The 25,714-nt window shown below is 46.5% G+C and overlaps 1 protein-coding gene across 7 annotated transcripts in view; it reads left to right on the top strand.

Annotated features, from left to right (window-relative positions):
* The window catches only part of USP54 (ubiquitin specific peptidase 54), a 2,840,272-nt gene that overhangs the window by 1,038,876 nt on the left and 1,775,682 nt on the right, over nucleotides 1–25,714 (top strand). For all 7 annotated transcript variants that reach the window (XM_069610693.1, XM_069610692.1, XM_069610695.1 and 4 more), the window contains exon 6: nucleotides 22,720–22,802. In XM_069610693.1, the coding sequence (XP_069466794.1) occupies nucleotides 22,720–22,802 (83 nt within the window). The remainder of the gene's footprint in view (nucleotides 1–22,719; nucleotides 22,803–25,714) is intronic.

Consider the following 25,714-nt stretch of genomic DNA (forward strand, 5'->3'; position numbering starts at 1 on the left):
TCCCTTGTCTTGGCGTGCCTAAAACACTTGTGTACAGGTCCGTTATATATGACTTTTCATATCATATCATTTTATCACAGATGCCCAGAAAAATATACAGTGCCACAGTAAGAAATGGCTAGACTAGCAGAACCCAAATGCCGGTCTAGCCAGGTAATTACACTTAGGAGGACTGCTGTATCTGAAATGCCCAGTTAAAAAAGGTCATACCAAACTGAGGAATGACTAGACTGGCTGTACCAAAATGCTTCTCTAGCCACTAATACCACATATCATGCCTGCTTAGCATGGACATGGACAACCATTATGATTTATTGCAAAATTCCACCCCCCAACACATACCCTCTCCCTCCCATCCCCTACCCCAACCTCAGAAATCAGCTCATTGTCCCAGAATTACCTCCACGTCCCTCTCCCTTGTCCCAGTGCTTACGTATGAGGCTCCTTGCCTCATTGGTAAGTACTGGGATGAGGAAGAGTGGGACTAGGAGTTATGAAGTTTACAGGTAGCTAAGTCAGGCATTACCTTCATGTACCTCTACCTCATCCCAATACTTGTGTATAAGGCATAGTATCTCATACACAAGTACTGCCTCATACACAAGTACTGGGATGAGGAAGAATAGGGCTAGGAGTAATGAAGATTACCAATAAGTAATCAAGGCATTACACAAAAGTAGTGGTGCAACACCATTGAGCTGACTGGACTTCAGCACTCCCTCCCCCCCGCCTGAAATTGTGGGCTATGTTGACTTGACCTGGCTGACCTACAGAGCATTTGACAGACAGAAAAGGAGACAGATGTTAAACGCCACCTGGGTTTCGCTGTTTACAAGGGCCTGGCCCAGCAATTACTAATGTACAGCATTTCACTGTTAGTACCTGCATCCAAATGCCACATTTTTTAAGCATTTGAAATTATGATGTAGGTTTCGTACTTGCATGCCAGGGGACTGATTGGAAGGGTAGAGAGGGAACAGGAGACCAATCATTCTCACAGCAGTCAATAAGTGGGTGCTTTCAGACTTAAAGGAGAGAGTTAACTGCTTGTAAAATTGAAGCTGCACTAGAATAGACTCATTAAAATGTGTAAAGAAGTTAGAAGCCCCCACACAAATAAGTTTGCTCCTCCCCACCACACGTGAAGTTAGCGTTTCCCCCAACATTTGAAGGGTTTGCCCCCCTGAAATGTAGGTTTTGTTGCGACCCTAAACACAAGCACACACACCATTCACCATATATACGTACGCACACCCAGCCATCCATATATTTAAATGTGCACTCTTTCACCATACAGGCTCACCCAGGCAGCCACCCATACATTTAAATGTGCATCCTTTCACCGTACAGGCACACCCAGGCAACCACCCATACATTTAAATGTGCATCCTTTCACCGTACAGGCACACCCAGGCAGCCACCCATACATTTAAGTGTGCATCCTTTCACCATAAACGCACACACGCACAACCAGCCATCCATATATTTAAGTGTGCACTCTTTCACCATACAGGCACACCCAGGCAGCCACCCATACATTTAAGTATGCACCCTTTCACCATACAGGCACACCCAGGCAACCACCCATACATTTAAATGTGCATCCTTTCACCGTACACGCATACCCAGCCACTCATGCATTTGTGTGCACTCTTTCACTATACACTGACACATGTCATGGGGTTGAGGGGAGCCATAATACTTCAAAAATACATTGTTTCTTTTTGAAGTCACTCTGACTTCATAAAGAAATTATTTCCGTTAAGGACTGAACCATAATGTAAATCATTTCTTTATGAATTCAGAGTGACTTCAAAAATGAACTATTTATTTTTGAAGTCATGGGGCTTCCCCCACCCCATGACATGGAGGCCTCCAGCCTAGGGTCTTCATGTCAAGGGGTTGGGGGTAGCCCCTGGACTTAAAAAAGAAAGTTTTCTTTTTGTATTCACTCTGCCTTCATAAAGAAATTATTTCTGTTACAGAAATCATTTCTTTATAAATGCAGAGTGAATTCAAAAAGAAAATGTAAAAAAAGAAAAATGGCTAAAAAACATTCTTTTTCTTTTTTTTGTACTTCAAAAGCCCCTCCCAGAACATGTGGTTGCGGGGCCCCCCGCACCGCAGGGGCTGCGGGGGCCCCTGTTACGCCAGTGCCAGGTTCCATTTTCATCAATCTATTGAACTTCCTACTTTTTTCCAACATCCTTACAACTCAGCAGAAAAAGCCCCCATACCCTAGATTTAAGGAGGGCAGTCTTGTACTACATAAACAAAACTACAGATCAGCTCTTTGTTTCTGTAGAATTGTACGATCGGACCGAAAAAAAAGGTTCGACCGTACAAAAAGTCTGAAAAATGCTACCACCAAACGTTCGAACACCAAAAGTTCGAACCTTTGGTGGTTGCATTGTAGGTAAGTATAAAAATTTAAAAAAGACTGCGTGGGCAGTGGGGGATGTCCCCCGCAACACCCTGCTCACTATACTGTGTGGTATAGTGAACGGGTGTTGCAGGGGACACCCCCGCAGCACAGCCGAAAAAAAAAAAACAACCCAGGGGCTGTGGGGGTTGTCCGCCGCAACACCCCGCTCACTATACTGTGTGGTATAGTGAACGGGTGTTGCAGGGGACACCCCCGCAGCACAGCCGGAAAAAAAAAAAAACAGGGGCTGGGTGGGTGTCCCCCGCAACACCCCGCTCACTATACTGTGTGTTATAGTGAGCGGGGGTTGCAGGGGACATCCCTGCAGCTCCCAAAAAAAAAGAAAGAAAAGGACCCTGCGGCGCCAGTTCCCGATCACGGAAGTGAAAGGGAACTGGCGCCACAGGGACTCAGCGTGTAAAAAAGGTACGTAAGGTTTGTTTATGTTGAGGGTGTGGGTGGGGGTCTGTTGAGTCTGTGGGTGTGGCTGGGGGAGTGTTGTGGGTATGGTGGGGGTGTGGGTGTGTAGGGGTTTTGAATGCGTGTTTGCATGGGGAATGCAAACTTTTCCGTCGCTGACTTTTTCCGCGACGGAAAAATCACACAGATCCCTGTAGCAAATGGCAGAGAAGGAGATTGTTTCTAGAAATGCGATATCCAGATGGATAGTCCAATACATCCAGCTTTGCTACTCCCTATCAAAAAAGACTTTTATACCAAGAGCCCACTATACACAAGGCACATGGGCTACTTTAGCCTTTATTGCAAATGTTCCTTTAGATGCAATTTGCAAGGCTGCTACTTGGAGTTCCTTTCATACCTTTACTCAGCATTACTGCCTAGATGCACACTCTAATGCAGATTCACAGGTGGGACAAGCAGTGTTAAACCATCTATTTGCCGCTGTACCTTCTATCAATCCACTTCCTTCTCTAGGTATCGCTAGCTAATCTATGCATAACATCTGACCTAAGCAGATCCACAAGCCTCAGAAGGCATGCATTACCCTCTGTAATCGAATTTCTGATGCTTGTACCTGCTTAGATTCACATGCTCCCTCCCGTCTTCCCCTCCTGTAGTTTGAAGGTGCATAGATGTTTCTATCTTTGCCTTTGTACTTTATCTTTCTTGTACTCACTCAAACACTCACATGTCAGAAACAAAACAATCTGTGGGAACTAGACACGTGAAGGACCATGGGTACAGTAGACGTCAAACTAGCGATGGTATTACACACACACCTAGTCGATGTCCCTTTTTGAGTTTCAAAAACAAGTCATGCAATACTCTGCGACTACCACTAGATACTGGCCTATGCATAGCATGTGTATTTAAGCAGATACAAGCATCAGAAATACGATTACGGTGAGTAATGTCTGCCATATACATTCCCCATAGGATCTTAAAATGTATTCAGATGGCTTAATCAACGTATGAGGTAAGTAAATGAATGCAGTAAAGATAGAACCAAGTCACAAGTGAGTTCCCCTAACCTCCTCAGTCCGATCCCTAAGTAGAATGGTGCCTTGTGCCCAAAAGTCACAGGAGCCACTATGCGTCCCAGAATGTAGTCTGAGTTCAAAGAAGATATTCAACAAGGTTACTAGGTAAGTAGGTTGTGTTACTATCTTTCAGTTGGCACTACCCAGGATCGACAACCAAAAGGCAGTGGAATTGAATGTTAGGATACAAAGGGACTGGTTCCCAATGTTATCCTATGTAGGGCAGGGGGAGGCAAATGCTTTGCTTTTACTTACCCCGCTGACTTTCCCAGATGCCTTAATGGGTTGACTGGGGGGGGCTCGCTGGAGGTTGGATTTTCCACCGTTGTTTCCGATGAGAGGTGCCCAGGAGCTGCGGGTGCAAGGATTATTTCAGTCAGGTCCAGATGCAACCCCTGGCGACGAAGAAATGTAAGATTCACTGATGCAGGCGTCTTCAGGACACTTCACAGGATGGAGAAGGTGAGTTCCAGCGACGGCCACTGCACACACAGCAGGCGTCTTTCCAGTCATGGTTGAAGAAGCTTCTCTTGGTCAGTCTCCCTTGAGGCTGGCACTCTGAAATTTGCAGGTGTTGGGAAGCAGGGTGATCGTCCCAGGCCCCCAAGAGGTTCTGAAAGCGGCTGAGGCCTAACAGTGTGTTGTAGATGCCGGGGGAGGCTGTAGGGTTCAGGGGGGTGTTAATAGAAGCTGCATTGAAGGTAGTTTAGTATGTGACTGAGCGTAGATTGTACTAGAAAATAGAAGGCCATCCTAGAAAACAGCAGCCATCTTGGAATTGAGGCCTAGCGCTGTGCTGCAGCCAGGGCAATACGCCCAGGCGCCAAACATAAGAATGTAGAAGTTGGTTGCAACTTGGGCAACGGTGGGAGAGGCCAAATCCACTGGGATTCATAAAACTCTCATTGTCTCATACTAACAACATGTGTAAATCAGAAAGAATGCCCCCTAGAAGGCCATGAGGGGGGAAGAGAGATCCCTGTGAGCGTTTCTACCACGAGAAGGAGGGCACGAGCCTCTGACCTCCCCCAGCTCAAATCCTAAATTATGGTGCTCAGATGCCACTATTCCAAGATCCCGACATTCTAGAGCACAGCTCAATCCCAGACCACTGTGCATAAAGCTGTTAGATCGCCAATCTATCCGAAAGATCATAGCAGAATATCCCAGGCTCCTGTGATTTGTGATGCAAGGTGCCAGGGAGGGAAAGTAACACATCTAAGCCTGGGGTGGGAAGAACTGGAATGGCACAACGCGTCTGGGATTGAGCAGCAGTTTTGTAAAATAGTGTGACCTCGAAAGTAGCCTCTGTGCCCATGTCTGCAGTACAAGGTGCACATTAGGCCACAGGTAGAGAGTGCAATGTTTTCTGTATTTCTAATTGCCAATTAAACAACTTGATGCCCAGTGACGTGCAAAGAAGAAACCCACATGGAAGAAGATGGACGGGAGAAGCTTGGACCAATGGCCTGGCATGCCTTGTGGAGCATGTCATATATGTATAGGGTTGCACCAACCAGCTACTTAGATTTGTAATCCATGTAAATCACATCATTGATGTCGATGACCTTATAATCGGCAGATTATGCTGATTTCGTCAGAGCGCTCAGTTGCAGCAGAGTTCTTTGCTATCGTGTGTTTGTCTTTTAATGAGAATAAACCTTGTTCTCCTTGCAAGAGGTGTACTCAGCCTTTTTCCCTAGTGGGTTGTATTTTCTCTGGAGTGAGCATTGAGGGGTTTCCCTACACAGGGTAAGTGATTGGTACCTAAAGCTGGTGACTATCAAAGTTCCGGGTGCAACAATGGAACAACAACGCTTCTGATGAGGTAGCCCAGGAGAGAGCTGGTCAGTCCACTGGGTGCTTTATCAGCACTTCCAAAGGCTCAGGACTGCTGAATCCCACTAGTTCCAGGGCTGAATCACTGCTCTGCTTCTTCGGAGATCAGGTAGTCCAACAGGGCTTCACCAGGCCAGATGCAGGAAGGGATGCCAGGCCTCTTCAGGAGTCTTCTTCAGTTGGCTATTTGTCTACAAGGGATTCTTGGCTCCAACGCTGATCTGAAGAAATGGCTGCAAGAGTCCTCTTCTTATCCAAAACCCAGCTTGGAAGTAAGTCCAAGTCCACCAATAGTAAGGATATGCACCATTCAAACATCCAGTAGCTGTCCAATCAGGTACAACTATTGATTTCATTCATGCCCCACACACAACTAGACTTGCTCTCATCATGGAAGTTGAATGGGACCAGACAGTCCCACCCACATCCTGGGTCCGACACACACAGGCAGCATTTTTCCTGCGAAAGCTGCAGCTTTCTCAGGCAAGTGCATGACCTTGTATGGGATTTCCTGACTTGGCAAGGCAGGAAGAAGCCAAACTACAATATGGCCAAAGAACAAGCGCCACTAGCCACACACAGTAAATTGAAATGTGCACACTAGAAATAACGCACAGATGGTAAACATGTATCTGCTGCCATCAGCTTGTCTTTAGGGGCATATAAATGTAACAAAAAATCTTAAGGTAGGGTGATACAAACGTATCCCCATTGCACTGCATTGTAAGATGCTGTGTGCAATGTTAAACAAATTACAAAAAATGTAAAAGATAAAAGGGAGACATAGTTTCCCAGTACTGATAGTCTGAAGGAGAACACCAAAAATATCGACTCCGGAAAAGTGGCGTGGTTGCACAGCGACTGCGAAGCAGGTGGCGCCCGAGGAATGGGATGAGCTGACTCCCAATGAAACTGGTGAGCAAGGCATCGGAAAAGTTGTATTCGAGGCAAACCCAGCTCCGGAGAACCATACATGTAATTACTGAAACGGCAGAGCAACATGGAGCCGGGAGAACTTGAGCCCCACTTGGACACAGCAGGTCCTTTTGGGACGGGAGAAGTCCCACGCAGTGCTGCCTTATATAGCAGCTGAAGAGGCTATACGTAGCTAGATAACGCTGCAGAATCCTGAGACATAGTGAAGAGCGGTGTGGGGAGGGATGGCTCCCGTAAGGAGTTTAAAGCCGGTGAGTGCATTACTGCTGCCCAATCCCCTGCCGAGTGAAAGGAGCTGACATAACACAGGCAGCCGAATAAGTAAACGTCCCCCACTGGAAGACAGGCGCTGTGGACACGAACAGGACAGAAGCGCTGTTGGGGGGGCTCTGCAGTGGCATAAACCAGAAGACTAATCCTGCGCCGTATTCTGAACTTTGTTCCTGCGCATATGGCGCCCAATGCTCCCTGAAATTGGGGATACGGTACCCGGAGGAGGCCTTGATCTGTTCCCGGGCCTAGACCCCGCCTTACCATAATATGGTCCGCCTCTCGCGTGTCGATACTTTCTTCTGCTTGGGTCTCAGCCCCTCTCATTGAACAAGGCACATTACCGAAAACACTGCGCCGGTAGGGAAGAAGCACATGTACGCTCCCACCAGAGCTATCAGAATTGTGACAAGGCGATCGCCGATCCGATGGCCCTCACTGCAGTCGGGTGAGGAGTAATACCCTAATGACATTATCCTCGATGGTCTGAGTGAGCGGGGGGCATACCCAAAGCACACATGTAGCTGGAAACTGAATTACACCACCATTGTCTATGTAACTTTATAGGGGGCAATAACAGACCTGATTCCTGCACATCCTGCTGTGAAGGCAATAGCCCAAGAAGTGCTATATAGAGGGCACTATTCACGCTCCATAATTATAATAGAATCATTAACCGAAGAGGGGGTAGGTAAAACTGATATATGTAACACACCCTCCCAACTACACCGCTTTGCATATAAATCTCATAGTTACAGGTCACTGTAAACCCAGAACCGACGACGGGAGCCGGTGGCAGAGCTGCACAGCTGGTCCGCACTGCTGCATCCTCTGAAACATGATGAAAGGAGCCAATAAGAAGGGTGCTATGGATTTGTTTGCCGGCCCCCTGCCCTCACCCCCCGAAACAACCACCCTGCCCAGTACAAGTCTGGGGGAAATCGGGGAAAGTAGCTCACTTGAGGATCATCTTCTGCATACAATGCAAAGCAGATTTATGTCAATTAATGTTAAGCCAGATGACATTGTCACTACAATGGGATCCCTGAAAGCGAAACTCGAGAAAGAGAGCGGTCATATTAATGAGATGGAAACAAGGGTTAGTACCACAGAAGACACTCTAGACCGCCACGATCGTGATAACAGTGGCTAATATGGTTTTGGAGCAAGCGGTAGGATCTTTCTTCCATGGAGCGGACTGGAGTGCGGTGGAGCGGACTGGAGTGCGGTGGAGCGGACTGGAGTGTGTAGAATTGCACCATTGACATGGAATGGTTTGTAATACATGGAATGTCAGATGAGCAAATAACCCACCATCTCACATCACCACGATTACTCTCTTCTTTATACCACCGCTTAACTAGAACACAGAGATACTATGACACCATTCGGTATAACTGTTCTCATGCCACATCTGCCTCATACTCCCCATCACTCTAACTAAACACTGCTGGTTACTCACCCCCCGGCATTCTCCTCAGGCCTAATTCAGCCACAATCGGTCTGGATAAATCCTGCCAGAACGAACACATACTCTTGACCTCTCAACCACCACACCTACTGCTAAGAAGCAGCTATTACACGAATGCGGCAACAGCTGCACACATAACCGGTGCTCACACGCACCTTTGACACTCTCTACTCTCTCTACTGACCTGAACTTCGGTTCCCAAGGGCTTTCAACCTACCAGCGCCTTCAGACCATACCAATGGTATATAAGGCGCTATATAAATGCAAAGTAACATAACATATAGCATCAAAAACAGAACTCAACAGGATGAAGAATAAATGTGACTACCTAGAGTCAAGATCCAGACACAACATCCAGGTGGTGGGGGTTTCTGAAGCGGCATGTAAATACCCAATGGAGCCTTTTGTGGAAAACCTTCTTCAAACACTATTTGACCCCGCTAAGCTTTCCTCGCAATTCCTGGTGGAAAGAGCTCATCGGACACTTGCCCTCCCGCTGCACCCAGGCGCGCCTCCGCGTACAATAATTGCGAGATTGCTGAACTATAGAGACCAAGACACAATCCTGACACTTTCTAGAGAATTGGAGACACTGCGCTATGAATCAAGCAACATACACATTTATCCAGAATTTCGCTGCTGGAGTGCAGGAACAAAGGAAAACATACGACTTTGTTAAGTGTCTCCTCAGAGCACGTCGAGTACCATACCTTTTGATCTTCACTGCTAAACTGAGGATTCAATATGGGGAAGAGCTCACTTCTTTGAAAGCCTAGCTGAAGAGCTTACCTGCAAGGAGGCCTCTATACCTGCCCCCCCCCCCCCACCTCACCAGAATAGATAACCGAATGGCCCTCCGGTGGACGAGGCAGAACATGGCGATGAGAATGACTGAAACGGCGCTATGAATCAGACGTTTATCCAGTTGGGCAACGAAGAAACTAAGCACGCAGGCAAGAAACAATAGAAGTTCTGATGGGGCACGCTTGAGCTGAGCCGGGAGGACATGGCAATGTTCCAATGTTTTTAGGACAATACATCATCAAGTTGAGGTAGATGGTGAGGGTGGTGGGATGGGGCGATACAACAAGTTACGGTGACATTGAGGAAGTGGGTAAGTGGAGCCCCCTGGGTCTCAAATGTTATGAGTAAAAAAGTTGGAGGGAAAAGTTGCATGTGGGTGAAGGGGTTGATCAGACAAATTGAGAAATGCAACATGTACATTGTCTCGATTAAAGAAATGAAACGCACATCAGACAGCTATGTCTGACTCTCTAAAATTGATCTAATGGAACGTGCGCAGAATTAATAACCTGATAAAAGTCACAAAGGTTTGGGCTTACCTGCAACGACACTCTCCCAACATAGTGATGTTGCAAGAGACTCACGCACTGGATGCAATGCACAGACAAATTGGACCAAGATGGGGGAAACCTAGGTACTACACCAGTTACTCATCACAGGCAAGACGGGTGATCACATGAATTCATAAATCCATACATTTTAATGTTGGGTCTACCCACATAGACCCAGACGGCTGATATGTTATTGTTACAGGGACCATAAACAACAAGGGAATAACATTAGTAAATACATACAGCCCGAATAACGATGACCCCACATTCTACATTCAAGTGGTCATGTTGATTGGGCAAGCCCCTGATATCCCAGTGCTCTGGGGTGGGGGGGCGGTGATTGCAATACAATTCTCAACATTACAAAGGATAGATCTAACACCAGAACCCATGGCAACACGAGAGCAGCCCAGACAATACACGAGATTATGACTCCGTACACATTGATTGACGCTTGGAGGGAGGAACATCCAGACAAAGCAGAATTTACGTATTACTCCACTGTACATGATGCACTATCTAGAATCGACGTTTGGTTGATAACGGATACGTGGTTAAATAATATCTACAGTTCCAGCATACTACCGGTCACCTGGTCGGATCACTCGCCCGTGGTGCTCCAGGTGAAGCTGGTATCTGAAACAAAATCCCGGACATTATGGAGAATGGCCCGTCAGCGCTTACGGACACCACATTGGCCGAGGCACTGAGAATAGAAATGGAAGCCTTCTTCGAGAATAACGAGTGATCTGTGGTGAGATACGCCAATATATGGGAATCATTTAAAGTGTGGTTCTGTGGCATGATTATGGCCTCTACTGCAGGTATACTTAAACATACGTGCAGGGAGTTGGGCGCAATGGAGGAATCCTTAAGGAGACTGGAGAATGAATATGCAGAGACAAGGGATAGGGCACTCCTGGGACTGATTAAGGGAAACCTTCTAAAATTCCGAGACTTGGCAGAACGCAAAGTACGATTTATAGTTGGGAATACACAAGCTCGAAGGTATGGTGAAGGCACTGGCCGGCCTCCTACTGGCAGGAATAATCAAAGGAGAAAGGGAAATACACCACATCACCAGCATTACGAGACCAGATGGGAACCAGACCATGAAAACAGGGGAAATAAAAGATGTTTATGAACTATTATCAAAATGTGTATGCCAATTCGGATACAGTATCCAAAGTAGTAGTAGACAAATACCTAGCAGAGACTTCTTTACCCAGTCTGGGCCATGAGGCAAGAGAGAAACTAAATAGTCCTGTAACGCTTGAAGAAATAACCAATGCTTTATTATCCCTCGCATCCGGTGAGGCTACTGCCCGGATGGAGGGATCAAACTCTATAAAACATAAAAAGATATCCTCCCTCCCCCGATTACTAAAAGTATGGGAAGAATCCTCTAATACAGGCAGGATTCCACCCTCGCTCACAGAAGAAGTCATAACGGTTCTTTTGAAACCTGGAAGACCTCCCAACAAGCTGTCCTCAAATCATCCACTTTTGTTGATCATCGCAGACACAAAAATATTTGCAAAAATCTTGGCGAATAGACTTCTCCCATATATATCTGATCTTGTGCACAAGGACCAATCAGGCTTCATTCCTGGGAGATCGACTTGCCTTAACCTGTGCTGGCTGTTTGGAATGATGGCTCAGTTGATTTGGTCTCTTGGAGCTTCAAGTTTGGAATGCTGCGACGCTTGGGCTTTGGAGACGGATTTATAAACTATGTACAACTTTTGTACATTGACCCAAAGGCCAGCGTGCACACCAAACAGAACTACTCAGACCCAATTATGCTTGCGAGAAGCACACGACAGGGTGTCCCTTCTCTCCCCTACTGTTTGCACTGACTATTGAGCCGTTAGCAAGCCGGATCAGAGAGTTCCACGGCCATAGGGGAATGCATATCCGGGCCCCCCGCAGGTTATCTCGTTGTATGCAGATGAGACCCTTCTGTATCTTAGAAACCCAAAGGACAATATTGAGCCTGTGATGGAGGAGGTCCGTAAATTCACATAACACTGTGGCTACAGGGTTAACACCATGATGTCAGAACTATTCCCTTTAACAGAAAGCACCACAAAACCGGTGGAATTACATGGATTGCGATGGGCAGACAGCACAGTTAAATACCTGGGGGTAATGGTGTCACGCACACGCAAGCTACTGTTTGAAAAAAATCATGAAGAATATTTATGTACACTAGAACATAAATTAAACCTGTGGACAAAATATCCTATTTCACTGTGTGGTAGAATTGCAATTCTGAAAATGGTGGTAGTACCTACATTATTGTAATTTTTTAACACTATCCAAATGTCTCCTGGGTGGACTTTTTTTTACCAAATTATGAACACCAGCAGTGGGATTCGTGTGGGGGTTTGTAACAGCCCGTATGAAATGGGAATCCCTTATGGAACCATATAACAGGGGTTGCCTGGCTGCCCCAGATTGTGAGCTATATTATTTGGCAGTCCAGGCGCATTATGCAGGTTATTGGTATGGACTAGACATTGAAAAATCCCACTAGAAATTAGAGGCCTATAGGACATCTCGGATCGACCTTAAATCGGTCATGTTGAGCAATTGTTATGTAGATTCATGCCCATACAATCTAGTGCACACCACAGTGGACTCATGAAGGCAAATAAATGATAGACTGGGTAAAATAAAATCCATACTGTAACAGTGTCCCACTGTGGAATTGCCAGATCTCTCCCCCCTCACTTGTTGCAGATATCCAAGCATCATGGGACCCTGGCAGAGAAACTAAACTTGGCAACCTCTACCCATGGGGCAGATTCGTTGCAATAGAAGAATTTAAAACTAGACTGGGGGACAACCCAGTACGGTTACTGCAATATTATCGTATGCGGGCAGCTGTCAAAAAGAAATGGCCATCGTTCCCACAGGAACATGAAACAAATGAATGTATTGAAATGGTAGCGCAGGGAGATGGTAGAGAGGGTCTACAAGCAAGGATATATGGTAAGGTGCAAAACGGGACAGACCAACACAATACAGTTAGACTAAAATGGGAAAGAGATACCGAAAAAACCCAATAGACGATACTAAATGGCAGACATTTTGTAAACTCACTAAATAAGTCTCACTGAATACACAACTTCGTTTAATACAATTTAAGGTGTTGAACAGACTCCACTATACGCCGGCGCAGACCTCATGATTTTACCCCGATAATACTCAAAAGTGCCCGAAATGTGGGAATGGAGATGCAGATACCATCCATATGTTCTGTAACTGTCCTCCCATCAAGGGCTTTTGGCAACAAGTAGCAGAGGTGTTGCACCATATAACTGATATACCCCAACACTTCTTCCCCTAAAGCACCTATTTGGGGATATAGGAAAAGCAAAAATAACAATACGTAAACTCTTTAACATGGGGTGTGTAATAGCCAAAAAATCTATTTTACTTAAGTGGAAGTCAAAAGCGGCACCAACAATCCAGCACTGGCTTAAGAAATTTACATATACTAACAACGAGGAAGACGGATATGAATGTACAGTTGTTACATCTAGCAGACCCAAAGACATATGGGGACCGTACCGGGTATATATGAACAACTAACAAAACGAGATGTGGAAACATGTCAACAAATACTGAACTGTAAATGTATTGCGCAAGTAAAAACCATCATGAACCATCCAGTACAAATGTTATGAACAGCAGTGATGAGGGGGCCGTGTCCTGAGCCCATGTGGTGATGCAGTGCTCTTGCAGATCTCCCGTCATTAATCTAAAGAGATCCTTGGTTCAGCGGTGTTAAAATACTGAGGCCGCACATAAGAACATTGCATGGAAGGAGACACCTTTGCCCTGCTGCAAGCCGTGGTTTAAGGAGAAATCGGACCGTGGGGTCGGAGTAATTTCCAACGGAAAACAGACCATGTCTGAGAGAAGATGGCGGCTGCTGCCGAGACGCTGTGAGGAGGAGGAGACGAGACCGCGCTGCATGGAGGTCCAGCCAACATCTGAGCTGAGATAGATATTGCCGACCGGACTTTGCTGTGCACTGCTCGGGGCATTACCTGGACAGCTGCCCAGACCCAGGTGCTGGATAGCGCTGCGGGAGGGTGTTACACCGCAGAGGGCTGAAGATAATGGAAGAGAAGACCGATCGCCGCTGACTAACCAGGCTGCAATGCGGATGAGATCTGCACCAGTATGCTGCGTGGGACCCCAGGAAGCAGTGGATTGACGCGAGCTGCAGGCTGCCAGGACAGAGGTGTACGAACTAGGGAAGCGGCTGCTTTGCGATAGCTGGCTGAGGGATCCATGTCAGAAAGGTCGCAGAGCCTGCTGACTAGTCTCGGAGATGGTCAGAGGGACGTGTGAGCGGAATACTGCTAGTTACAATCTTCGAGACTCGCTGAACTGGAGATGGGCCTGGCCGGGACTCTGGCTGGGAGCGCAGCACTGAAGACCCGTGTAGAGGTGCACTGGGTCCTTGCTTCAGCAGGACTCGCCCCCATTCAATCTGGGCTGTCCTGCTGTGCTTGATGGAGGAAACGGTTGGCTAGTGACTCCCCATGCAGCATATTATGCGCCCCAACACGGATACACACTGTTAGAAGGCTTGGCATTGTGTCATGCGCTTCAGGGGGCGCTGGTCCCTTTGGAAGCAATGGAGGCGATTGTATGCTGTACTCCTTGCTTCCCCCAAAATGCAAACTGCGAGCCGTTGCGTTGCTACTCCGCTCATGGAACGCTTCGTAAGTTCGCCTTACCATTCCAAGCCTCTATGCTTCCTCTCTGATGCTTCCACAGGGGGTTTCCCTACGGACTCTGCTCTCCCCTTTTGGGTTCCTTCCGGAAGGGAAACGCAGGGTTCCTGGGATAATCTCTCCTCAGCAACCTCTTTGCTGTGGATACAGGTTAGTGCCAAGAGACTGAATCTGATTTGTTGTTTATCTGTCTTTGAAAGATATAGTTGTGACACATCGGGTTGTGCACCGGACAATTGGCCTGCCTAGGGTTGTGCCTGAGGAAGCCTCGGGTGCGGCCTAGATAGCAGAAAGACATATACTGAGCTGAAATTTAGTGGTGCTGGCTATGTATGTCCGTGCTGCACTGAAGTCATATGAGGCAGGCAAGGTACCAATAACGCTTGCAGGATTGGAGTGCTTGCTTCCTCCGTGGTGGTGTAGCTGGGCCCTCAGGGACACATATGCTGTGTGCTGGTGAAGATGACATGGATTCTGCAGGCCTGTGAGCCATGGTACACATGCCGATGGTTCCGGACTGGCTGATGGTGGTGGCAGTAGCTAGGTACACACGCATGGCGAGAAGGTGACATACAGCAGTGTTGGCACAGTGGTCTACCGCGGACCACCCTGCAACTACCTGAGGAGTCACACAGAACGGTAAGCGCACCAGGCAGAAAGGCTACGGTACTCTGCGACTAGTGAGCTCTGAACATCTGGGGGTGCGGTTCTGGACAACTGCCGCAAACAGCTTGCTGGATACCGAGGACAGTGATTGCGCCTTCATTTGCATTGAACAACAGTCTGGAGACGGACGTGGACTTTTTGGACTCTGTCCTCCCAGCAACTACCGCACTGCATTGCAAGGAAAAGGGAACTGAATTTTGGGGCAAGCTTGCAACAGCCATGGATCTGAGTAGACTACCTCACTCCAGGTCCTGAACTGTGAAAAAGTGGACATCTGGCTGTACTGCCCACGGCGCAATGCCCATGGGTGGATAGTCACTGCAGACTGCAGTGCTTAAACCGCTGGGTCAGTGAGAGAGTGTACAACAGTCCTTGCGGGGGCAGAGACTGCACTGGGTGCCCCCCTCCTGTCTGGTGGTTGCTGGGACCTTTGAGTGTTGTGTACAGTCGGTGGACTAGGTTACCAAGACACAAGTACACAACAAATTTACGACACAGGGAGGGTGTACCAACCCACCTTTTGCCGCCTGCTTAGTGCTGTGATCCTCATTGGGACCTGGGTCCACACCAGCTCCGGCCTTTCCGTAAATAATGTCCCCAACCAAGGGCAAGGATAAAGCCACAATTATGGACTTGTTTTCCAATAAGGGGTAAGTCTTGTGAATCTACACACAGTGCGCTTGAAATGCAGGTAGAAGTGGCTGCGCCTAGCGTGAGCTCCCAGGAGGACCTGGTACTGGCTGCAATAGCTGCGCTGAGATGCTCATTGGAGACAAAAATTGATGAGGTCAAGGCAGACGTGCAGCTGCTGAGACAGGATCTTCGACAACTGGTGGAAAGATTCATGATGGCTGAGATGGAGCTGAAGGAAACGAGGGACACCACAAAGGACCTGGAGACGTGGGGTCTGAGATTTGGAAAGAAGGGACACGCCTTGGAGCTGTTGGCCGAGAATGCCGAAGGGAGGGCTCGACGGAACAATGTAAGTTTGCTTGGGTTACCGGAGGGCCTTGAGGGCTCAACCCCACTCAATATGTGGAGAACTTATTGCTGCAAGGGTCCTGGGAACTTATCACCGCTCACTACAGAAGCGGCCCCTGCCGGTATCCCATCTCAGACCTGTCATTGCGAAGATTTTGAACTTCCGAGACAGGGAAGTAATTCTGAAACACTCCAGGGTAGGCTGGGAGATTCAGAGCGACAATTCCAAAATCACCATCTACCCATACTACACACTAGCGGTTCAGAGGGCAGGCAACTCCTTCGTGCCGGTCAAGGCGTGGCTTTGACATCTTAATATCAAATACATGCTCATATACCCTGCCAGGCTCAAAATCATTTATAATGGCAGGGCGCACTTCCTTGACACTTCTGCAGCTGCTAACGTGTTTGGAACACAACAATTTGGCTAGTGGGGATCAGCCTAACACTTGACCTCACAGGTCAGGTGCTTGGAGGTTGGGATACCCGGGCACCCCATATAACGTTAATTGATGTAGAGAAGCACATGGGAATTAAGGGGTTTGGGGTTCAGGGCTATGTCCGAATGGTTACCCTCCAAAATGGCGCACATGATATGATTGACCTTGTGACTCTTGGTGTGCTGTGTGTGTTAACAAATTTATGTTTGCCTGAACAAATAACCTTGCTTAAGACGGGGGCAACGTTTGATCACCCATCACTGGATTTGCGGGAACGCTCCGCACATAGGCTTGTGGCTGGCCTGTTGCTGGCTCGAACTACCCGAAACCGGATGGCCTGGATAGGCTTTAATGGTTCGAGTATGCTTGAGTACTGCACATGCTGTGCAGCAGCTGGGTGAGTTAATATTGTTTGGTTTGTTGTGTTAATGGTTTTATGTTTTCCACGCATTCCGGTACACATGTTACAAATAGGGTTTACCTGGTCGGGCTGGGGCTGTGTGAAGGGGCCTCGAAGGCGGATGCAGGATGTTAGATTTGTCTTGAAAAGGAAAGGGAGTGTTGATGATCTTGTTCATAACTGGGTTTGCGGGCACCTGGACTATGAACCTCATTCAGGTACTAACCTGGAATGTGCGCGGGCTGGGCACATACCTACGTAGGAATAGGGTGAAGTCCTTTTTAACGAGAAGGAAGATATTCATTGCCCTGCTTCAGGAGACCCACCTAACGATCAAGGAACTTGAGAAGTTCAGGCAGCATTGAGGGAGGGGAGAAGGGGCACAGGGCGGCATACTCTAAGTATGCCAGAAGGGTGTTCACTTGGATAAATGACAATCTACCATTTCACCTGCTGGTGATGGAAGCAGATAAGGAAGGGAGGTACCTCATTTTGCAGGGCTACATAGACCACATTGAGGTGTGCATAGTTAATTCTTATTTCCCAAATCATGGCATTCCATCCCACGTTCGCACACTTTGCTCTCGGGTTGCACATCAATGGGGGTGATTCTTTTTATGGGGGTGGTGACTTTAATTGTACTAGAAATCCCATGCTTGACAATTCCTCTGCTCCCCGGGTAGGCCCATCGTCTGCATCAGCCGCGCTCAATGTGGCGCTAACCGACCTGGATTTAGTGGATGTATGGAGAGAACTGAACCCTGAGGTAGGGAGTACTCCTTCTATTCTTCCCCGCACACCTTGCATACTAGGATCGACTGCATTTTTGTTGGGCAATGTCAGATGGCAGACATATGTGGGGCAGAGTACCTGGGGCAAACAATATCAGACCACTCCCCTTTGGTGGTTGCCTGGAATTTAAGGAGCCCGAGACCTCCCATTCCTATGTGGCGAATGCCAACGGATGCCTTGACTGATCGAAGCTGTAGAGAGAAGTTGCAGACGACATTGGCAGAGTTCCTGGAACATAATGTGGGCAGTGTCAAGGAGTGGGGTACTGTATGGGAGGCCCTAAAGATGGTGGCCAGAGGAGAGGTAATAGCTAGTGCTGGGGATATCCGAAGAACATTGAGGGCAGAACTGGAAATTCTTGAGGATGAGGTCCGGGTCTTGGAGGCCCAAAATTCGGACCTGCATCGAGCGAGGAGAGGTTGGCCAAAACCTTGTACCGCTGCCTTGAGGCGTGGGAAAGTTTGTCCAAATTCGATCATGTTGCAAAGACCACCAGAGCGCCTGACGGAAGCTTTCTCATTAATAATGCTACCCAAATTAGAGAATACACAACAGGCCGCACTAGACCAGCCCATCACGGTAGAAGAAGTGAGTGAGGCTATTAACTCACTCGCTACAAGTAAAATGACAGGAAAAGATTGGCTACCGCCTGAATTTTATAAAATGTATAATTCGGCGCTGGCCCCAGTGTTGCTCAAGATGTTTGAGGAAGATTACACTAAAGGCGCACTCCTGGCAAGCATGGGGGAAACCCTGGTGGTCCCGATACCTAAACCAGGAAAACCCACAGATAGATGCGAATCATACAGACCCCTGGCAATGCTCAATTATGATATGAAAATATTGAAAGCGATATTGGCAGGGAGGCTCCGTAGAGTGATTGCGGCCCTGATACATAGCGGCCAGACAGGTTTTATCCCAAGCCAGAGCTCTACCCTGAATTTGCACCGCCTGCAACATATTATCGCACAGACCAACGAAAGCCCCAGACAATGCGTGGTGATATCACTAGTGGCGATTAAAGCTTTCGATTAGCTTTATTGGGAATGGATATTTTTGGCACTGCAGGGATTTGGGTTTGGAGAATGGTTTATAAGATGGGTTAAGATCCTGTATACATTGCTAGAGGCTAGAGTCAGATCTGGGAAGCAGGTGTCTGCGGAGTGGGACATTCAAAGGGAAACGTGACAGGGTTGCCTGCTGTCACCCATGTTGTATGTACTGGCGCTGGAACCACTGGCGGTCTACCTGCGCCACGAATTCTTAGAGGCAGGCATTTGGGTTGGCAGAGCTAAACACTTAATATCATTATACGCCGACGATGTCCTGTTGTATATTGGGGAGCAATAATATGTATTTAAACAAAAGGAAGGAACATATAACAAACTACATCGAACAGTATATACTCTCAGACAGCAATTTCTTGAGGCAACCACTAAACAAATATGGGCTGCATTATGTGTTCTCAATAATCATCAAAGGCAGTATTACCAAAAAATATCATTTTTAATATATTAATCTCTCTTCAGCACAAGTAATACACTCATTTGTTTAAAAAACATATACACATAACATAGTCATATACATCTTAAAATCATGCCACCTCACAGTGTCAAAAATTATATGCCAAAAATTTCATTAGCACAACACAACAATGGCAACTCAATTGTTCTCATTCTCCATTGTGTGAACCAGACCAACTTATATAAGTTTCTGTCCTTTGTGTTTCAAATAACCGGACATTCATCAGGGGCAGAAGTAATCCTGTGCTCCAGGTCGATTCTTCCTATATATACACCAGGTTGCTATCTCTACGGGTAAAAAAGACAAACACGTATCACTAACATGGGCATAATCAGTGTAATCAATCACCATAGCCAAACCCTAATCACCAATAGGGTATCTAGTAAACACTACATCATGTACTAGATCCAGGGTCAGAAGAAATATATTTCTTTATATGAATAAAAATACTACCACTGGTAGAATTCCTCTAGGTACTCATTTACGAATTTCTCTTGCTGCTGTAATAGTGAAGAGCCAGTACTGACTTGGCTTATACGGTCGAAGACATATTTCTGGATTTTTCTCGAGTATACAAACCCAGTTTATTAAAATATTTTGCACTATTCTGAATATCAAGAATGAGGAAGGGCACCCTGATACTGGGTAATGCTTTGACCGGAACTGCTATGAGGAATGGAATGCATTTAACTGCTGCTAAAATGGAGTGAGAGTGGTGTTTGCTCAGGAGTAAAAAATGCACTGTCTAGATGATGTACTGTTTTTGTTAATGAATTCTTGTCCTGTGACTATCTTGCTAAAAAAAAAAAAAGAAACTCTAGTCCTTTTCAGCTGGTCTGACACCTGGATAAAATTCCTGGGGTTGAATCTGACTGCAGATCCAACTTGGTGGAATAGTGTAAATTTTAAACCACTATTTGACGCAATTAGGCAGGATATAGCTCAATGGAAACATCTTTGCGTATCATGTTTGGGCAGAATTTCTATAATTAAAATTAATGTGTTATCCCAACTGCTATAACTTTTTCAAGCAATCCTAGTCCCTAGTTCTAAAAGGTATTACTGGTTTACAATTCAAATTTATTAATTTTATATGGCAGTTTGGGTGACAAAAAGCCTAAAATAAATGGCCAAAAGAGGTCTATCATGCCCCTACTTGGTTAAATATTATGAAGCTTCACAAATACAACCTTTGGCTGAGTGGATGCAAAATTGTATGGAGAAACACTGTATTTATGGAGCAGAACAGTGTGGGCCTATTGTTTAAAATGCTCACACTGCCCAGATACATCTACATTCTGAATAGTGGCCCCCAGGTTATCCCAAGCAAGAATGTAATAAGATAGACACAGCTCTTAGAAAACCTTTATGGGGCGGCAAGCAGACTTGCATTGCCCTCACCATGCTACGGCTCAATATGGGGGGTATCGGGGTACCACGGGTGCGCTGCTACTACTGGTCGAGTCAAGTGGGGTCGATTAATGACTGGCTTCATGGCAATCCACAATTACCCCATATAAAGGCAGAGACAGCATGGATGACTGGGACTAGACCATCTCAAATCTTACATGAGAGGGCGGGGGAGATTCCCCTCCCTGATATGACATACACATATGGGACAGAATGCATAAGCACATAGGCTGGGGAACAGAATTACACTTGCACAACCACTATGGGGTAATGCATGCTTGGCCGAAGTGAACATGATCGGCAGATTCACAGTGTGGGTCAACTCTGCTATTCTGACAGTGGATGATGTGATCTAAAACACACATATACCAATACAGAACGCTACCACGATTTACAGGTATCCCATGCCCTCCACACACAAGTTTGTGAACTTCTGGCGATTCCACAGTGTTCCCCGTTAGAGAGAAATGTCATACCTGAGTATATTATTACCAAGGTTACCTTCACACTATACCAGGGCCTATCTTATTTTGCAACGCAAGACCTTTCTAGACTTATAGGAGCTGGACGTGGAATTCAAAGAACCTGAGGACTGGGTGCCCTAATGTTCCCTAGGGAGATCACGATCTCAGGGTGATTCCAACTGGTGCAGCTCAAAATATTACATATTGTATATTACCCTTGCACCTTGCTATTCAGAGGGGGTCAAACAGAAAATGCTAATTGTGTAAGATGTAGTGGGAAGGACGTACCTTCTTTCATATCATATGGGACTGTCCACAAATTCACTGCTACTGGGTTGCATCCCTTGACAGATTGACAACAACCTTGGGAGTAGAGATGCCATACGAACCGAAGCTACTGCTGTTGGGGATCTGGGCCACAACCTCTTACAACCAATATGACAAATTATTTTTATCTGCAACTATTAGTCTCATTAAACTTAATATCGCTGATAAATGGGGAACATCAGGGCCCCCTCCAACCCCCAATATAGTGACTGGTTATCTGCTGTGGAAGTGTGTGTATTTCTTTATAAGGCCAGAGGATGCCCTGCAAAAGCAGAGAAAATTCTGGGGGAAATGGGAGGAAGATGGTTAAAGGATCATAGAGACCAATATGTTTGGAATGAAGTGTCGGGAAGGGTGGTGTGAGGCCTACCACATGTCTGCTTATTCTGAATGTTGGATGCGATGTAACCAATCATGTATTGTTTAAAATGAATACAATGTGTTATTAAAAAAAGATTATGTAGGTGGAATTGTACTTCTGTGAAAATGCATGTTTTTGGCTACATAATGAGATAAGTGTTGGGGGAAATTGTGGAGGAGAGGATGATCACCTTTTCCATATACAGTGGGGCTGCCCAGTTTCAAGATTGTTTTGGCTAGAAGTACCATCTACCATAAATGCAATCATACATTTAGAAATGCCAAATAATTCTATCCGATAGGCTGTCCATTCACCTCCTATCAACAGCAAAACTCATACTGATATCGCTCGAGAACAAGACAAATTACACCTAAGTCTAGTATGTGGATGTCACAGCAGAAGTGCGTTGTATTTCTGAGAGGTTTCTGCATTTTTGTTTCATTTTATGGCCTACATGCAGAGTGACTATAGAATGGCCTCATGCCCTTTTAGACTGAGCTCTGGGATCGCAGGGGTCAACAACTTAGTAAAATGACTTGCCTTCTCACTGACTTAACATTTAATAATGATTCATAATGGTGGGTGCAACAGTTGGATACTATTTACTGTGGTATAATCTTGTCCGGGGATGAGGGGGGGGGAATTAGTAAAATATTTTGGTTGCTCTTGATCAGATGTCTATTTTTGAGGCATTTTACAATCCAATAAAATGTTTATAAAAACTGCATTGGTGCAGGTTGTATGTAACAAAGGGACTTTCCTTTCCAACATGATAAATGTACTTTTATTTCTGCTGTAGTGTGTCTGTACCAGCTGTGGTGCTACATCCGACCCACTTCCGTTTATTCAGATGGTGCATTACATCTCCACCACTTCACTCTGGTAAGCTCATTTTCTGCGTAGACATCTAAAAAATAGTGAATATTTGTAATTGCAATTAGTACATATTGTGACTTCCTCCCTTGTATAAGATTTTACCAGTTGCATCAACCTTCTTATAGTGACATGTTGAATAAGTGAATTGTCCTGAGAAATATCTGCGAATCTCACAAGCGGGGATACTATAGACCTGGGGATCTTCACCATGCCCTTCCTCCTTGGCCACTCTAACCCCAACACCTAGAGCAAGTGTCAAGAGGCGGAGGAACACACAACTAACCACTATGGCATGGCATGTCATTAATGGGTTTTATTAAGTAACAGTAAAACATAAAATTATTGCATGAAAATTGGTTCAGGATGGCTGGAACACAAATGTTCTCTTAACAAACGTAATAGTTGATTCAGGATTAAACATGAAGGACAGCAAACAGGCATATAGAAAGTTACAGACAGACCGTCTCCTGCATAGTTTGTTCTAGAGCTCAGTTCAATTCTTCTGGGGATCGTAAGGACTCTTCACGTTGTGATATTTTGGGGCATCTTTCCAATAGGCAAGTGTCCCAAAAGGGATCCCCATCGCTGGGGCTCTTCTTCTTTCTGTTCCTGACTCCCCTCTTACACAACCAACACTCTCACCCAGTCTGTTAAACCTCCCCTCTACGGGGATTACAGCAAATCTCTCTTTATTGGAGCATCCCTCTTTGGGCTCACCGACCTCTCCTCCCCCCCCCCCCACTGGAGCACAACCCTCTTCTAGGGTTGGAAGGGGTTCTCTTATGTTAAATGTCCCCTCTTCCGGGGATCCAAAACACCACATTTCACCCCTAACCTGTCCCCCCAGATCAAGGGTCTCGGGGGGTGTGGGGGGTATTGCTTTTTTCTGGTCTCAAGGGGCTCTCCTCTTCCGCCTCTCTGGAGCATACCCTGTGAGGGATTGCCATCTGGCGAGGGTGTTAAACGTCTAGCTTTTTTGATTTTTATTAAATAATACAATCATGCAGGTAATTACATCTCAGAAATGGTTGTTGGCTAATCGGACCCCCCTTTCTGAAAACTCCATGTCAGAAGCATAGTCAACCCCTGTTCTCTGCTGCATCAGTCTTCCGATTGGCATCTCTTGTTCTTCAGTGGCACAGAGCAGGTTGAAAGGTCTTTGGTGCCCTGTTTGACAATGACACCAAAGTCACTGTAGACAGACGTTGTTGCATTTAAATCTACACCTCTGATCCATAATCATTCTGAGGAACAATCCTTCTGGTGGCAGGGTAATGAGCCATACCTGGGTTTTGGTATGGTGATTTTCTAGTTCACACAATTATTAACACAATTATTAAAGCAAAATCTGATTTTGATCCCAAATCGTACCCCAGTCTAAGCCTGGAGTGACGTTCTCTTTGAAGTCGCTTCTCAGCGTGGTTTGCACATGTGACCTAAGGGTCTGATCCCTTCGGATCAGTTTGTTTACATGGCTTGCAGATCCGTAGGAGGGGAACTATCGGGTCACCCTAAGGGAAACGGGCGCATGATCCGACCGGTATCTCGCCCCCATCTCCAACCCCGTGACCTGAGAAACCGAGTTATCCGAGAGCAAGATCATATCTATCCGCGAGAATCCCCTGTGTGCAGCCGAATAGTAGGTGTATGACTTGTCCTGCTTCTGAAAAAACTGCCAAGTCTCTGAGGTGCAATTCTCTGAGAAAGCGAGCTAGAGCCTGCCTACATTTGTTGTCATTAGGGATAGCCGGGAGAGTCTTATCCATTGGGGCATCCATCACACAATTGAAGTCCTCCCCACGCCCCTGACTAGGACCGGTCCAATGCACCACTCTGCAAACTTAGTTAGTAGGCCCAGCAAAAAGCTATCCTGTTTTTCGTTAGGGGCATAGACTGCTATCAGGGTTACCTGCTGGCCCATCAACATCCCCCCCAGCACCAGGTAGCGGCCCTCGGGACGCTGCCTTATAAATTGCTTCTCAAACTGTACCCCTCTTGCAAACAGTGTGCCCACTCCCCTCTTCTTCACCCCACTGGAGGCCAGGTATTGCGTGGGAAAGGCTCTGTCTTAACCTGTGTTAATCCCCCGGTAACAAGTGCGTTTCCTGCACCCATACCACTGAGGCTTGTAATTCTGTCCGCCTCCTGATAATCGATTTTCTTTTGACCAGAGAGTTCAGCCCTTGTACGTTCAGCGTCACAAATTTCAAATAGGCAATATTCAGGGTTTTGTATCCCACCAGCCTTCAGCCTTCTAAACTCTTCTTTTCTACTTAAGATCGAGACTGCCTTGTGCACTCCCTCAACCATTGTACATTTTCACCCTCAAGTCCCTGTGTTCTCAACTTTCAACTTCCCCATCAAACCAACAAGGAAAAAATAAAAACGCTTTCTGTAGCAACACCACAGTTACCCACCGGGTTTTAAACCGCACCCAGGAAATAAAGGGTCAGAGTCACCCCTGCCCCCTTTCTCCAATGACTTGCTTCACCTTACTATCCCATATTGGCCACTTTCCATTAGGAGCTGACCCGCCCCACCATTCCGGCAGTACTACTCCTTACAGTCCGGACAGTACATTATGCGTGGTTGGGTCATGTTCGCCAATCCTTCCTTTGGGGAATGATCCGCTCAAGTAGGGTCAGAAGTCTTAGTCTCTGCTACGTCCTTTCAGGCAAGGGCAACTTGGCCTCCATTTCACCTTCTCTTGCCGTGTTTCCTCCCCTGTATTTCATTTTGAAGATCCTTCCTGGTCACTTGTTCTGGTGCCCTTGTACTCTCTCATAAGCTCTTCCATTTCCTCTTCCTTCGAAATTGTGTATCGCTGGCCCTTCCATTCGAATCGGAGCCTGCTTGGAAACATCCACTGGGATCGCACCTCCTTAGATCTCAACCAGTCTGTGGCAACCCTCAGACGT

The sequence above is a fragment of the Ambystoma mexicanum genome, chromosome 8 (assembly GCF_040938575.1).
Source record: "Ambystoma mexicanum isolate Mex_15411 chromosome 8, UKY_AmexF1_1, whole genome shotgun sequence".
In the NCBI taxonomy this organism is placed as follows: Eukaryota; Metazoa; Chordata; class Amphibia; order Caudata; family Ambystomatidae; genus Ambystoma; species Ambystoma mexicanum.